Genomic DNA, 17804 nt, shown 5'->3' on the forward strand with positions numbered 1-17804 from the left:
ACAAGTTCCCCAACAAGTAAGCGGAGAATCACTGGTTAGGGTAAGTATACCAACACCTGACTTTCAAAGGACAGTAACTTTCTGAAAAGCTCTGGGAAAACATCACTGCACAGTGTTTTGTAGAGAAAGACTGAGGCTTAAGACCATTTACCCCAGGTCACAGGATCAAAAGTAGCAGAGCCACTAATATTTTCTTATTCCTGGAAGTGCTTGTCCTTAGAGGAAATATTAACAAAATGGTATCAGCCTTAAAATCCAAGTATTAACTTCTTTACAGACTGCTATGTGGGCGGTACATACGCAGTACCTTCTCAACCCCGGTTCACAAGAGAATCCCCCAGGGAGTTTGGAAAAATGCTTATGCCCAGGTCCCAGTCCCAGAGATTCAGATTGATTAGGTTTAGGATGGGACCTGGACATTGTTCTGTTTTTCAAAGCTCCCAGATGATTCGAATCAGCTGGCACGGCTGAGCACTACTTACCCAGTGGTGCTCGGCCTGAGTGCACAGAACCACCTGGAAAACATAGTCTGCTGGGCCCAACACCCAGAGTTTCTGATTCAGCAGGTCTGGGAGGGTTGGAGCATTATATTTTTACAAGTTCCAGGACGTGATGATGATGCTGGTTCTGTGACCACAGTCTGAGGACCAGTGGTTAAACATAGTTGGCTAAGGGTTCTCAACTTGCCTACATATTAGAATCATCTGGACACATTTTTAAAATCCTGACAGGCAGGCACAGCCTCCAACCCATTACATCAGTATCTCTCAGGTATGGGACCCAGGCATCAATATGTGTACAGATCCTGAAATTAAAAAAGACTTCTCTAAAACCTATGTCACTTTACTAACATTGCTACCCCAATAAACTTTAATTTAAAAAAAAAGTTTGTAAAAGGTTTCTCTACAGCAAAGGTTTATAAAACCCATTACTGTATTAATGGATATATGTATAGTGATTTTCCAAGAGAATAGTATAGTATGCAATATTTCTAAAGCTCTTTGGACCAGAAACACTTATATCGAGGCATAAAGTTAAAAGCTCTGAATGTGTGAACTATTAACCTGTGTGATAAGTGCTTTGAGTGACCTACAAGACATTCCCCTCCACCTTAATCCAGCCTCATCTTTTGTCAAACCCTTCCTCTCTCCACCGCATAGGTCCCTTTAAAATATCAATAACCCTCTATTGCAATTACCTGTTTTAATGTGACTGTTTGGCACTCTTTCTACAAGCTCTCTGGAGTCAGAGGCGGCATCTTATTTATCTTTGATTCCCCGGAGACTAGTATGATGCCTAGCATAGCTGGTGCTCCATACACATCTGATGAGTAACTGAATACAGACTGATATCCCCACCGTTTGTAGAAAAGGCAGTGTCAGGCATAGCTTTCATGCAACCAGAGTATGCAATAGCTTTTACACAGCTAAAATCAGAATTGAGTATTTCTCCCTCATAGAGCTACTCTTATTTACTACTGCTTTTAATAAAAAAAGGACTACTTGCACTTAGAGATGATATGGAACTTGTCCTGGGATCTGCTACATATTAAACTTGTTAGTAACTTAAGGGTGGCAAAAAGATTTGGTAATTTTTTTATTCTAAGAATCATTTAGCTAACTATGATCCAAAAAAAGGTGCAAACGCTTTATACATTAACAAGGAGATGAAGAAAGTTGCCAAAAACCCTTAAAGAGAAAAGGAAAAAAATAAAACAAAACCCCCAACTACTGTTTCCAAAATCCAAGGTTTTCAATCTTGGACATACTAAAATCAAATCAGTTTTGGTTTTGTTTTTTCATTTAAAAAGAACAGCAGTCTTCTGTGAGCAAGCTACACATCTAATTCAAGCCAAGCAATTTTGATATATATCCAAAAAATTGCAAGGTTGAGTTTAGTATTCTCCTTTAGTGTCACAAAAGAAAACATTTGACTTCATGCTATAAAGGTGCTATGGTACATTCTATAGCTTTCTGGCAGTATGTTTTCTACATGCTTCACAAGTATTTAAAATAATCCCACACGTATACGTCTCAAAACATTGCAAAACTATGTTGCTTCTCAAACTTTTTCATTTATAGTACTGTGAGACTGTACTGGAGGAAATCAACCATCATGTTAGCAAATATTAACATACATTTGTTTTCAAAGGGCAGTGATAATTACCTCAATATATATTTATTCAATAAGTAATTATCGACTGCCCATTATGTACCAGGCACTGCTCTAGGAGCTACAGTTAATAAAGAAAATAAAGTGTCTTATGAAGTTTACAATATGATATATTTTTTCCAGAAAGGAAAAAGTGGACCATTCTTGTGGTCCAAGCTAGAAACAGGATTCTTTGCAAGACAGAGGAAGAGTTAAATCTAAAAGCCATTAGTTTATAAAACTTGCTGGAAGATTCCCAGCAACTCTGAAAAAGCTGATAAGACTAGAAGAAAAAGAAAAGTAATAAATAAAACTTTAAAATTAATTTATGATTACCTCTGAATTCCTTCAAGAATATCCTTCACAGCGGCCATCAACTTTTGAAGATATATAAATGCTTCTTCAAATGATGCTATTTTTGAAGAAGTCAGAGCTGAATTCGAGCCCAATCTTTGAAACACATCTGTGCTGAGATAAAGAAAAAGAAAAGATACTCATAGGTACACAAGCATATTTACTATAATTACAGTATTTTCGTTTCGAATGTATAAAATAACTCTTATTTATAACTTAACTCTCATAATGCTGATGTATTTAAATTAAATTGTTTTCTTCTAAGAGTTTTATAGGTTTAGCTCTTATATTTAGGCCATCTATCCATTTTGAGTTACTTTCTGTATGTAGTATAAGGTCAGGTCCAACTTTATTCTTTTGCGACAACTCTACTGAGTTGTCCCAGCACCATCTGTTAAAGAGACTATTCTTTCCCTACTGAATGGTCTTAGCGTCCTGGTCAAAATTAACTGACTGTAGATGTATGTGTTTGTTTCTGTACTTTGAATTCTAGTCCATTGACTTACATGTCTATATTTATACCACTAGCACAGTTTTGAATACTGTAGCATTGTAGCGAGTTTTGAAATAAGGATGTGTGAGTCCTCCAACTTTCTTAAGTCTTCCTATCAATGAACACTGGATTTTTCCATCTATTTAGGTCTTCTTTAATTTCTTTCAAAATTGTTTCATAGTTTTCAGTGTATAAATTTTGCACCTTCTTGAATTACATTAATTCCTAAGTATTTTATTCTTTTAATAACGTAAGTAGAATTACTTTCTTTACTTGCTTTTCAGATTGTTCATTGCTAGTGTACAGAAATACCACTGGTTTGGGGCATTTATTATTTTAAAAATAAAAACCATACACTTATTTTATGTAAAAATATTATTTAAAAATTTTTTTATACATCATATGCAATTTGAAAAATACAGGAATGTTTCTAGAAAGAAGAAACTATGTAACGCACATAGTCCACCAACTAGAAACAAGCATTATTAAAATCCATGGCGGTATTAGTCATTGATAGTATCTAACACTCAAATTCCTCAAAAATAGAAAAGACACAAAAACCTGGTCTGATGTGCTGTAAGTTTACAACTGATTATTAAACAACAAGAACAGCACAGGACAAGAAGATGCCATTTACAATTGTGCGGAAGTTCTCCTAGTTTCACATAAGTAATGGTGCATAGGGCCTACCAGACCCTTCAAATGACCATCTCTACATGAAAGGCTCAAGCACAAACATGCTGAAAATTTCTACAGTAACTCAGGTACACAAACAGGCATGCAAACAGTGAAATAGGCTTTAATCAACTAAATACTGATAAAGCAATATAAGCATTTTTCACTTACTGAAAGACTATAACGCAAAGTCTATTATCCGGAAATTACCCCAAATTCTATAACATCCCACACAGATGTATGTACTATAAGTTAGCTCTAAGGTTCATCAAGTACTCAAATGTTTTCTAAATGAAAGGAAGGTTAAAATGTCTTAGATATGGTTTTAATCGATTTTATTTTGCCTGTTATGTAGGGGAACTTACGCTAACGAGAATATCTGATTAGCCAAAATATTAAACATGTATTAAACATTTATTAAGTCTAGACAAAACCAACAAACAAAACCTATCCTTTATGTGAAAACACAAATTTTTAAATATCATTTTCTTTAGCTTACATCAGGTATAGATACTTCTTTAGTATGATGGATGATACATTTTTTGAGGAAAAAACAATTTAACTATACCCAAGGACTAAAAATGGGCCCCAAATCTACAGTGTTGTAATAGATGACTGATTGAGAATAGATGTTTAAATGGATTGCTAATATTACTTTGCTGCTCTTCTGAACATCTCACTAGAACAGGCAGGTGATCTTAATCCAAAACAGTAGTCATACTGAGCCCTTTAACAAAAAAATCATACTATGAAGTATGCTTTAAATTGTTTTTTAAATTATACCAGCAGCATCCTATTGAAAGAACTCTCACAAATAATCTCTGTCTTTTCATTTTACCAAAGACTATAGTATTTTATGTGTATGAAAGTAATAAAAGTTTCTTCCTTTTAAATTAAAGTATCTCCCTTTTTAAAAAAATCTCACATGAATTTTCCCTAATCTAGACTGACCTTTTCTTAAATTATTTTAAATTTTATTAATCTTTGTCTCTTCTAAATTTGTTTAGCCAATTTAGGTAACTATTCTTTGGTTTTGATATATGGAGGCAATGCTTCTCCACCAAGATTTCACTTCTGAATCACCTGCACAGATTTTTTTTTTTTAACGTACTATCTCAGCTTTGCCTCAGTCCTACTGAACCAGAATTTCTACAGATACAGTGCAGGCATATATACTTTTAAGACTCTTGAGATAATTCTGATGCTCACCTCTATTTAAGCATCACTGTTTCTAAGGTACCCATTTGGCAAAAGACCTTCAGTAAGATAATCTAGTACATTAATCTCAGAACCGAAGCATTAACTGTCCAATGAATAACAGTAATGATAGAAAACCCTAAAATTCAAAAAGTCTTAGCAATTTAGTACCTGTTTTGATATATTGTAATCCAAACATTCTCTAGGATAGACCAGATTTCTTGGTGCCTGTTGGGCTGGGAAAGTTGAGAACCTGAGAAAACGATTTCTTGGTTATTAGACTTCATTGGAGAAGTATCTTCTTGCTTTTTACCCACGGTATTTTCAGAAGGATTTCGGTTAACTTTTGCCTTGACCTGGAGAAATAAGAATTACATAAAATGCAGCCACTAGTAAGTGAGAGAAAAAAAATTGCCAATGTTCTAGCTTTCTGGGAAGTGTTCACTATTTTTTTTTGTCCTTGATTATGTACAGAATATTCCCAGAAAAGTATCAGAGCTAAAAAAAATTTTCCTTTTCCATTTACATCAAATAAGATTTCCAATCTATTTATTATAGTGACCTTTCTTCGCTAACATGCTAATATCAATGTAAGAATACTCTTGTAGCTCTTGCACACATATAGTATTGAACTGCAGAGGCACCTAGGATACAGGAATAAATAAGTATAGTCAAGCCTCCAACCATCTTATAATCCTCTAAAAAGAATGAGATTCAAAAGGCTGTTAAAAAAAAGATCAGTGTAGAATGTGAACCTTATTCTATGAACAGTGAACCACTGAAGGTTTCTTACTTAAGAAATGATATACACAAAACTGTACGCTAAGACAAACTGGAACAGAAAAAAGTAGAGGCAAGAAAGTGGTTAGAAGGCTAGTGAAATAATCCAGGAAAAGAGTACTGAGAACTTGAATTAGGTTTAAAAAAAATCACAGCAGAATAAAAAGAACAATGTATGCAAGAAATATTTTAGAAGACTTGGCCACAGACTAGATTCAGGGGCCCTAAGATTTTTTTAAACCTAGATGCCTACAAGAATAATGGTACAAATAATAAAAATTTAGGGTGTCCATAAAGTCTAGAAATATGTTTAAACAGATCGAACCTCCTTGATTACTTATGCAAAGGAATATAAAGACAGCTTTACTCAGTAAAAGTAGAGCTCATAAATATTTACAAGCAACACAACTCCGAAACATGCGCAAGAACTGATGGAAATGCTTACTTTCATGTGCTACATTCACTGCAGTTTTAAATAGCACATTATACTATGCATTGCTAATGAAGGATAAAACATTGCACATATCATTTATTATCATATGTAGCAATAAACCACTGAGTGTATGTTTATCTATGTTTCTGTATTTTATGGACACCAGTAAAGCCAAGAATATAGGTTGGCTGTAAACAAGGAAAACGGAGACGAGCATAGAAGTACCGTGTTTCCCTGAAAATAAGACCTAGCCGGACTATCAGCTCTAATGTGTCTTTTGGAGCAAAAATTAATATAATAATAAATAAATAATAATAATAAATTAATAATAATAAATTAATAATTAATGTTATAATAAAATAAGACCAGGTCTTTATGATATATGATATGATATGATATGATATGATATGATACCAGGTCTTATATTAATTTTTGCTCCAAAAGACGTATTAGAGCTAATGGTCTGGCTAGGTCTTATTTTTGGGGAAACACGGTAGATGAGATTGTTAGGAGAGAACACAGAAAAAAAGAAGGTAAAGGCTAGACAAACTGAAGGAGGAAAGGTGGCAACTAGCAAAAGAGAAAAGAGACCAACAAGATAAGGGAAGAAGAATCAGAAGTATTTAATAGCAATAGAAGCCAAGAGAGGCTTCAGGAAAGAAAGGATGGGCAACATCAAGTGCTGAAGAAAGGCTGAGAAAAATAGAAGAGTGAGAAAGAGTGAGAAAAAAGTGGATTTGATAATTAGAAAGCGAATGATAACCTAATTCTTTTAACAGAGTGTGGAGGTAGAATTCTATTTGTAAAGGATTAAGGAATAAGTCAGTGAAGAAATGGAAATAATGGTTACAGATTGCTCTTTTAAGAAGTTTGGTAGTTGATGGAAGGAGATAGTACAGTAAGTATGGCCAATGAAAAGTATTTAAGAATAGGTCTGAGCATGTTTTAAAGCAGAGGAAAAGATTCAATTGATTCAATACATATACTAGACTATTGATTCAATACATTTTTTTAAATTTCATTTTGGGAGAGGATATCAACTTAGATGAAAGAAAAAGTCTGATAAAATAGAAAAAAACTTGGGTTTTTTTTTTTTTTTGTCTTGGCTCTACGGTAACTTCTTTGTGAACTTACACAAAAGTACCCTATTTCTCTAGGTTTCTTTGTTGATAAAACTATGATTTTCAAAGTTAGCTTCATAGGTTGTTAGTTTCACGCTTATCAGATAGGAAAAAAAGATAATTCCAATACTATTAATAACAGTTAATATTTACTGAGCAATTTTTATGCACTGGAACTTTCTAAGAACTTTTATAGTTCATTTACTCCTCACAACTACCTTATGAAACAGATACTATGATAATCCCTATTTTATAACTGAGGTATTTTCTGGGTAAGTTGTAACTCGTGCAAAATCTCACATGATAAAAGGCATTAACAGGATTTGACCTCCAGCAATCTGACTGTGATTGGAGTTATGATCTCTCTCCAACTGTAAAAGTACATATTACCTTTTTCTATCTTTTGGGGCAGGAAGAAAAAAAGAAAGAAATTACTCTTTGTGTTTCTGCCTGTTTACTTAAGATAATAAATACACATGGATGGAAAGACATACTTTGCTCTGAGTTAAAAATTTTTAATCACCACATAATGCTTCTTTTCCTCAGCTCTCAAATAGCAGTGTTATAAGTATACAAATGGATTTCTTTATCACACATTTATGTAGCACTTACTATGTGCTTTACAAATATTAATTTATTAATACTCATGACAGTTCTGAGGCAAAGATGATTATTACACTTATTTTACATAAAAAGGAATGAAGGCACAGAGAGGTTAAACAACCAGATGTAAGAAACCCCACTTGTCAGGATGCGGAACCAGAGGTACCAAAGTTTTAAATAGCACATTATAGTATGCAAAACTGATTTTAATTGTTCTATCATATCGGTAGAGCAAGTCTTATTTTTCTGGTGGTTGGAAGGCTTATAAAAGAAAAATGTATGTATTCCTTTCCTGTTCCCACCCCATTTATATTAAAAAATCTGGAAAATGATAATGTTAATTAACTTTCCATTTTTGGTTTCTCAGAAGCCTTTTCAGAAGCAAATAATGAATTTTCCTCTTTTCCTGATTTCCTACACTTGGTAAATTAAGATTAGGGGCATTTTTGTTTTTCACAGTTACTATATTTAGACACTTTATCCCTGGCGGTAACCTATTTCTTTTTGTTGCTCAAGTTACTGAAACATGATTGAGTATTTAGGTCATACGTCAAATTTGATGCATTCTACAAAACAGCTCTTGTTAAAAGTATATTTTAAAAGCCCAAGCTAAATCACAGTTCCTGGCTGACTTAGATAATGAATTGCTTCTAACATGAAAATAAAGGAGCAATTCTTCAGAGCTGTAATTGCATAAACAACTCAAGATTGTTTCAAGCAATCACACTCGAGCCAAGTGTTGCACTAATGAGGACGTCAGATTGTTCACTTGCCTTCATGAATCTCTTGCGAATGTAGCAACTGGAAGAACAACATCCAGGAGTAAATAACTTATTAAATAACAATTCAGTATTTTTTAATACTCACTGTGCAACATAAAATAGGTATACCATTAGCTGATAAACACCACTAAATTTTAACATCATATTTTCATGGTACCTCCTATCTCTAGGTTTCCAACCGATGAAAGGACCTTAAAACTTGACATCATTACTTTTATCTCAATCAATCCTTTTTTTAAAAAAAAATCTCAGTAATCTTAAAGACTGCTAAGCCTGTGGGTATCCTGAACTTTCTGTCTTGTTCACTGTTTGTTTCACTAAAGATGTGGTTTAGGGCTCAGTTCTGTGATAAGAAATAATATATTTTTCCCTACACAATTCAAACACAATATTCAAGCTGCAACTTACTAATTTCCCAGGTCCATTCTTTCCTACTAATAATTCTGAAAGTCATACTTGTACTAAAAAATACAACTACCAATGTTTTGGTCTTCTTAAACCGAAAGATCATTTCAATCCTTAAATCAGTTATTTCTTCCAGGATTATTAATATTTCCTATTAGTTCATTAAAAAAGATGCTTCTTTTATGACATGAGATACTCTTAAGCAAGTCAGTTCTTTCCTTACCAACTATTACTAAGTTTAGTATCACCTAATCCTTTCATTACTTCCTAGGTAGTGGGACCTATGTGACCATGAAAAATCACTGAGAAAAACCTGGCCAATTCAATAGCTCAGATAAAAAAGAGAACATGATACACACACACACACACACACACACACAATGATACGTATATCATTAATGTCTTATCTAGTAATTTTGATACTGAGTTTTTTGAGCTGTTTCTGGCATATAAAACTCCCAGAATTTTCTAGGTTTGAAATTAGAAGGCTGTAGAAATAGAGTATTACCAGGGACAAAACTGACACAGTTAATTTAAAAGGGATAAAAAAGCATGAGTGCTAGGCTAACCACATAAGAATTACATGAAGAGATTTGTTAAAACGTTGGTAGGTCAACTGGCAAAATCTTCGTAAGGAATACAGTTTAGCCAATCATATTATATCAATATTAATTTCCTGATTAATCATACTAGTTACATAAGATATCCTCATTCTTTAGGAGCTATATATGGATGTACTTAGGGGTAAAGGAGCAGCATATCTGTAACAGACTCTCAAAGAGTTCAGAAAAAAGTGAACAGATAAGCACATAGGTACTCGGACGTAGACAGGGCAAACAATAAAGCAAATGAGACAGAATGTTAACATTGGGGAAGCCGGATAAAGAATATGTATGGGAATTCTTTATACTACTCTTGCAACTTTTTGGTAAGTTTATGATTATTTCAAAGTAAAAAGTGAAACAAGAACAATATGACAGGGCACCACTACCAGAAATTTGATTCAGTAAAGTCTGAAAGGGGCTTGGCACCTGCACGTTTAAACAAATTTCCAGGGCTGGCCGGTTAGCTCAGATAGTTAGAGCGCGATGCTCTGATGCTCGTAACACCAGGGCTGCCTGTTCGATCCCAACAGGGGCCAGTGAGTGAGCTGCGCCCTCCACAACTACCTTGAAACAACTACTTGACTTGGAGCTAATGGGTCCTGGAAAAACACACTTAAAATAAATAAAAGTGTAAAAAAAAATGTATAAGAAAAAAGCTTTCCAAAGTATTTTGATGCATGTGTTGGTCCACTGGTCTGGGGCACTGGAAAATGAGTATTCAAACAACCGTGCATAGCTCTCTTCTCTCCATTAAATGAAATATTAATAACATAAAATCCCAACATCTGATGTGACACCGCTTCCATAGGAGAAGGTACATTTTATCATTTGTAGTAAGAATTGCTTATTCCATATTCATTTCACTTAATATATTGCTTAATGCCTCTAGTATGTTAGAATAAATTAGAATTAAAATATCCTTTACCTACGGTTGTCTGCTAACTATGTTTTAGGACGCGTGTGATTAGCTCCTCTTAACGGCATTCCAAAGGCATCTTACCTCTGTAAACGTCTGCAGTAGTTTGTTTACTTGAGCAAATGCCTGGGGAAGGATACCATCATAATTTGATCTTGTACTGAAAGCATGTAACAGACTTTGAGAATCCTGAAGCAAGAATTTCACTGTTGTAAAATCCACTGTTTTGTTAGCTGGTAACAGAAAATTAAGAAGGAGAAACTATGTTAAGAATGAGCATACCACACAAAAATGTCTTTGGAAAATCAATCTAATACTAATTATGAAGTTTAAACAGAGTACACATTTACACCTACATGCCACTTCTAATTTATCTCTCTGGTGTAAAAAGCAACAATGGAACAGACTTAGTTATAGACAAAGTTCTTGGAGTCAATTCTGGTATTGTGTATTCAGATTCCAGGAGTTCCCTCAACATGATCGACTCCAGAGTAAAAGTAAAGTGAAAGAACATTGTACTCTTCAGAACAGAGAGATAATCACCAAACGAATTTCAAAACTAAGGCTTCCAAAGAGATTACTGTGGAGGCAACAGAAGAGTCACATTTTGGTGGTAAGCACATAAATTCTACATGGTACCACTCAATCAACTCAGTTATTATGCAACGATTTACCTTCATAGTCCATTACATGAAATGCAATACTAGCTTTATTGAAAACAATGTGTTCTCTCTCTATGCTCAGCACAACTGTAGCAAGAAATAAATAATTTGGGTAACAGTACGCTGTGGACAAAAGAAGCTAGCAGAATATTTTCCCCTATAAATTAGCAAAGTGGCTTAATCTACAAGTAATCATCTAAGGGTATAGTGATTTTCTCTCGAGAAATGAGAATTACTTACATTAAAATCTCAAACCAATTAGGAGAGGTGGTGACAATAACTATTTTAAAAGTTACAAACAATGAAGTTAAGTAACTTCCTAATGTCACCAAAACTCAGAAAAAATTCCTTCCATTATTAAGATAAAATGCTACATAACAATTTTCAAAGTCATTTAAAATAGCCATGCTACAACATGTTTTATTTTCTTTTAATGTTCAGTTTCTCCGAAACACCAGTATTTCACTGGCAATCTGAGTTAAAACAAAACAAAACAAAGAGTTCCCTGTATCACTTATACAACAAGCATTTGCTTGTGAAATACTGAAAGGTCGAATGAAAATAAAATATTTTAATAACTGACCACACAATATTCAGAAATCCTAATCTAATGTGATGGTTATAGCCGAGTTTCTGGCTTCCCCTTTATCAAGCAAATAATATATTTCCTTACAAAACACTTTTAGTTATTTTTAAAGTCAATGACTAGTTTAAATTCCAGTGGGAAAAAGATGAGAGATTCTACACATAGAATAGAATGGAGATTTGATGAACCTAGTAAATCTCCTGAGGAGGAGAAACTGGGCACAACTTTTTTTATAGGGTGCTTCTCCAATGTAAGTCTATGCTCAGTAGGGCTCATATCCTTGAATTAATCATTTTATTTCTGCCTTACAAAAACTCTTTATGAAGATTATGGGCAAAAAAGAAATAACAGTGATAAATTCAGTACGCAGACAAAATATAAAGAGAAATCTACATAATTGAAATAATTTAATGCTTACATAAGAACAATAATTATTTAGACTACAATTAATATGGATAACAAAGTTAGAAAAAGCAACTAGTCATTTTCCACAGAATTTTCTGTGACTCGGTCTAAGGATATGGGTGTGGTACAGTGAAGTTAAACACATATGTATAACTCAACAGCTGAGGACAGTATTCAAGATAGTAAATAAAATCACAAACTGTGATTCTTTTAATTCAAAATTATTTTAGAGCAGAAAGCACTTTTATCATTCTTTCAATACTGTTCAAAGTCAGTAAACATTAGGCGTCAGATTCTTCTAGACCAAGGATCAATAAATGAGGCACGTACACAATGATTCCAAAAATGATTTTTTAGCAGAAGGAATGGTCACTGTCTCTTCACGTCTTTCCCTATTGCCAATTAGAGCTGCCCCTACTACCTCGAAGCTGTAGGAGGAAAACACAGCCTACCCCAGGAAGAAACAGACAAATGGAAGATGGCAACTAGATACCCCACTTTTGAAACTAAATCTTGTTCAAGTTCATACGTGGTGTATGGACTTTCTCTTTTTATAGAACCAACTAAATCATGCCTCTAGCAAAAAATATGAAAAATGTTTCTATATAGCTTGTGAAACTGCTTTGAAGACATGTACAACATGTGGTTCTATGACCCTGATATAATAATACCTCTAATAAATAACTTCTATAGTTAAAGACAATGCCTGGAAAATATCTTTATTTTAAAAATGGTAACTTTGAAAAATAGGTATTCATGACACATCATAAGGCACTGACTAGGCACTTTAGATCCCCTGGGGTTTTACTGTGCTTTTTAAAAAGTATAGCAAGACAACTCTAGCTATCTGACTTTGGACAAATCTCTTATCCTCTCCGGGCTAGTTTCCTTGACCACAAAACATGGGCTTTAATAATATTAGGTCAGTGCTTTTCACATCTTGTTCTTCTTAGTAGAGAAACTTTTTTCTCCCCTCAAATCCGACATAGAATCTTCATATATAAACAGGTCAAAGAAAGCTGCTAGGCTATAAAGTTGGGGTTGAAGGCCAAAGACCCACCAGGGCCCCAGGCTCCTAGCAGCCTCTCCACCTCCAAACGCTGGCAGCTCCAGAGAAACTTCAGGAGTCTGAGGTTCTGCTCAGCACACCAACTAAGTGGTTGATTACAGTCTTTTCTGGTTTGAAAATTCTCTATGCACCAAAGCCTAAGGCTCCTCATTCCTTATCCATATATTTTAGATAGAAACCTTGATACACTATCTCTAAAATCAGTCCATGAAATGGAGTCAAAATTTGTGTTAAACATAGTGAGAAATGAAAAAGAAAAAAATCTAAATAACTTGATTTGCATACCTGAATAAACTAACAAATACGGTTTTAAAAGTTTGCAAACATTATTAAAAATCATATATGCACAATACCCAGGAACACCAACGACGAGACCATTAATAGTCACGAGCTCTATGACCTGTATCCATTCACCCAGCTGCCACAAATTCCCTTTATTAATGAGAAGCATAAATGATTAAGAATCAACTGACACACTTATTAACTTATCTTCATATTCCGTGGAGTATTATCTGCTAGAATGACTTTGATACAACACTGCTAAAAACAACATAAAAGATTCATACCTTTACAGAGATTTTCATACAAGCTCTCAACGGTTAAAAGCAAGCTCTTTTCCATAACTAATCCAAATACAGCCAACCAATGTTTCCTGAAGCACTGTAATAAATGCATTAGTGTCCATGGTGGTTTCAAGTACAGCATCTAAAATGTATTTAGAAAAAATAAGCATTTCCTGATTTATTATTCATATTATTAAAAAGTACAGTTGGCACTTGAACAACATAGGTTTGAACTGTGCAGGTCCAGTCATATGTGAAGTTTTTCAATATACATACACAGTACTGTAAATGTATTTTCCTTATGATTTTCTTAATAACATTTTCTTTTTTCTAGCTTACTTTATTGAGAGAATACAGTATATAATACATGACTGTTGATGTTATCAGAAAGGCTTCTGGTCAACAGTAGGCTATTAGTGGTTAAGTTTTGGGGGAGTTATAAAACTTATATGTGGATTTTCAACTGTGTGGGTGGCTGACACCCCAAACCCCCACGTTGTTCAAGGCTCACTGTACTTATTTAGGAATTTCTACATATATTTCTAGACAAAATATAGCTAGTTGAATTCTTTTTAAACTAAAAGATGTTGTATTAAAAGCCAATCATAATCTTAAAATGCTAATTCCATTGCAAATTGCTTCTGTAAAATTCATGTTAGTATTAATCCTTACATAGTTTCAGAAACAATCTGTGCAAAAAGAATGAGCACAGTTTTAATTAGCAAAGATCATCAATCTACTTTACAATATGGTCATTTCGATGAGGAAATCAATCTAATTATTTCATGTAACTGATGGAAAAGTTTATATGGAAAAACGTCAATTCTAATTGACACTTGCTACACTCTTACAAAGATGTTTATAAAGGCTGATCATTTAATACAAGATGTCAGCACATTCTTTTTTGTTTCATTCATATAAAGTTACTGTCCTAGACTCATGAAATATCCAATTTAAGTCAACCCTCCTAGAATCTTTCACCTGATCATTCTTCATCATCTTGATTCAACACTTGATAATATAATCAAGCACACTAGATTGGCAAACATAGAATCTCAATGAGTATCTGGGATAGATACAATCTATAATTGATGGCAACTAATGTTTCTCCTAGCTATAAATGTAAACAGCGAATAAACATTAAACTAAAAAGGCCCCTCCTGCCAAATGTGGTGTTTTACTTATTGCAGAAAAGATGTGAATCTAAACAAAATTCAAAATATCTTGCTAATATGATCGAATTTATACTGATTCTTGTATTTACATACCATAAACCAAAATATTCCTTTCTTTTCCTGAATATATATTGCTGGGGAAATTCCTTATAACAGACATTTTGACTCAAACTAAATATCAGAGTTTTTCTGAATTCAGCTTAAGCTCCATGAGGACAAAGTGTCGGACACACAGTAGATGCATAATACATATTCGTTCACTGAAAAAAATGACTAATACAGCTCTAATCTTTAAGAAATGTCCATTATTTAATTTTTAAAATGTTATTTCAAAAACGTCAAAAAAATACGTGATATAGATTATTACAATGAAGCTTACACATTTTATACAAGTAAAATTTCTTAAAATAAGGTAACCGATCTATAGCAATAAAGATTAAATTTTCAACTAATAGAGTTGAAATAATCACCTCCATCCAAAGGTTTCCAAAAGCAATTTTCATTTCTGTTTCTAATATTGAAGATAAAGCTGTTCCAAGAGATTTTTCAAGATCAGATATTATGCTTTCAAGTAGAATGGGCAGTCCAGAATTTGTAGATTCTTCCTCAAAGCTCTCTTCCAAAGATGTTGCTTCTTTAAAACAGTTACAAGCTTTACTTAGGACAGCAATAGTAAATATTTTATATATAATTAGTATTTGGTCACAAATAATAAACATTTTATGTATATAATTAGTATTTGAAATACCTAGAAACAAATACTTTATTTTAAAATTAGTATTTAGAAACATGTATCTCTAGTATAATTGTTTTAGATGTAATATAAACATATTACATTAGCAAACGCTTTATCTGTTTGACAATATGTCAATAATGTTTTGAATCTATCTGTAACAGAAAAACCAGGAATTATGGGTCAAAATGTGTTTTCTTCCAAAAATAGCATATGCTTCCAATTCACATCCATAAATTTTTTTCAATGGATCGAAATCTCTGACTTAACTACTTTTATCCCTCCCCCTTTAAAATGAGTTTTTTATTATTTTGACTGATATTATTTAATCAACATTACTATTTTGATAAACCTGAAAACCGACTATAATTTCTTTACGGCAAAATTCAAAATATTAAATGGCTTATCTGTACAAAAACAAACTAAGGATTTAAAATGACAGTAATATAATGGTTAAACTGAAAGCGTGTTAACCCTAAAACCCATATTAGAATATCCTGTTATTCCTTCTAAATGCCATTTTGAATAGTATGACTAAAGAAATTTTATTACCAAAATGTCAAATAAGTAACATGTGTATATATGAATTTTTTCAGTTATACATAAAAGTACATACAATACTAGAGACTTCAATAATTATTTTCCCCACAAAGGGAAAACGTAGTATGTGTTTTTAAATTTTGTCAGATTTAATATACTATTTCATCAAATCAAGCTATAGAACAGATTATTCTGGTGAAAAAAAGATTATTTTGGTGAAAAAAAGCCTTTAACTTTCTTAACTACTAGTTTAAAATTAACAAAAAAAAACTACTACTAGAGTCAAGTTTTCCTATGATTGGGCTTTTATAGAATTAATAGAAAGTTATGAATCTGAAAATAATTTTAAAATGAAACTAAAAATTTATCTCCATTTCAAATGAATATTTCCTGTAGCCACTATGTAAAAATGTGAGCGTACAAACAAAAATTCAAATTAATTTGTAAGAGTGTATGTAGAAAGCAATACTATTAATTATGTTTTCTTTTGAATTACCATTATAATTTTCATTTATTTCTACCATTTACATGCGAGCAAATATTTCAAACAATGTTATTTTAAATGTTCAAGATGAAAATCTGCTATTAATTCCAATTGCTATCCATAATCTTAGTATATAAAATAAGATATTTCTAATTATTTGTAGTAAGAATACTACCTGCTTTCAATTGTTGCTTAGATATACAAGGCTGATGACATACATCTGTGTTCAGAGATAAGTTTAAGAACTCTGCACTCAATTCTTCTTTACTGAGTGACTTCACACCACTTATTAGGCCTTTGTTTCTTAAATTTTTATCATCCCTAAGGTTGGGTTAGGAGGAAAAAATATTTTATTTTTGATAAGATAAATCACATGACAACTAAAAACACATGGGTTCTAATCAGAGATTTGGGATTTTCAGCATATATATGAACAAAAGAGAACTTTTTTTTTTAAATAGAGAAGATAAAGGTATTAACACATAATAGAGTCACATTACATGAGCTTTTGAGAATAACATCCAAAGAGAAATAAATAGATACGTAGTCATAGTAAGAGAAATCATTTATACAGGGCAGGCAATTACAAACTTACTCAAAGTGAGCATAAGACAAATGGTGTGAGTTTGCTGTTTGCAGAAAGAAGTCAGTATGATTAGAGTACAGTGCATGAGACCAGTTTATGTGGCTACAGAAAAAGGCAAGGTCATTAATAAGTGGAAAAACAAGTAAGGGTTTCAATGGGGAAGTCACATTATCAGATCAGTGTTTGTGAAATTGTTCTGGAGTCTAGCAGGCTTCCAGCTTTTGTTAATGGATAAGCAGTTTGGTCAGATTAACCCTCCCACATATGAGAATTAAAAGATCTGGACAAGCTATTTGAAGGCACCAGAGAGCAATAAAATGTAGGCAGAAGCTGGAGGGGAGTCTACCCTCAAGACCAGAAACTGGGGAGAGCTATAGGTTTCTATCTTTTTGCCTAAGGGCGTTCCCCACTTCATCAATGTCTTCACACAGAAAGCCACAGCCTTAATGGCTTGAAATGTCAGAAGACAATGTTCAGAGCTGGCCA

General features: G+C 33.2%; 1 protein-coding gene across 3 annotated transcripts in view; it reads right to left on the bottom strand.

Moving 5' to 3' along the window:
• SWT1 (SWT1 RNA endoribonuclease homolog) overlaps positions 1-17804 on the bottom strand; it is a 77958-nt gene that overhangs the window by 28505 nt on the left and 31649 nt on the right. For 2 of the 3 annotated variants that reach the window (XM_081026982.1, XM_081026983.1), the window contains 6 exons: positions 16908-17053; positions 15446-15609; positions 13804-13942; positions 10600-10748; positions 5042-5226; positions 2488-2619 (listed from right to left, as the gene is read on the bottom strand). In XM_081026982.1, coding sequence (XP_080883108.1) covers positions 2488-2619; positions 5042-5226; positions 10600-10748; positions 13804-13942; positions 15446-15609; positions 16908-17053 — 915 coding nt within the window. The remainder of the gene's footprint in view (positions 1-2487; positions 2620-5041; positions 5227-10599; positions 10749-13803; positions 13943-15445; positions 15610-16907; positions 17054-17804) is intronic. The other variant, XM_081026984.1, reaches the window with a different exon arrangement.

This window comes from Rhinolophus hipposideros (genome assembly GCF_964194185.1).
Source record: "Rhinolophus hipposideros genome assembly, chromosome: 19".
In the NCBI taxonomy this organism is placed as follows: domain Eukaryota; kingdom Metazoa; phylum Chordata; class Mammalia; order Chiroptera; family Rhinolophidae; genus Rhinolophus; species Rhinolophus hipposideros.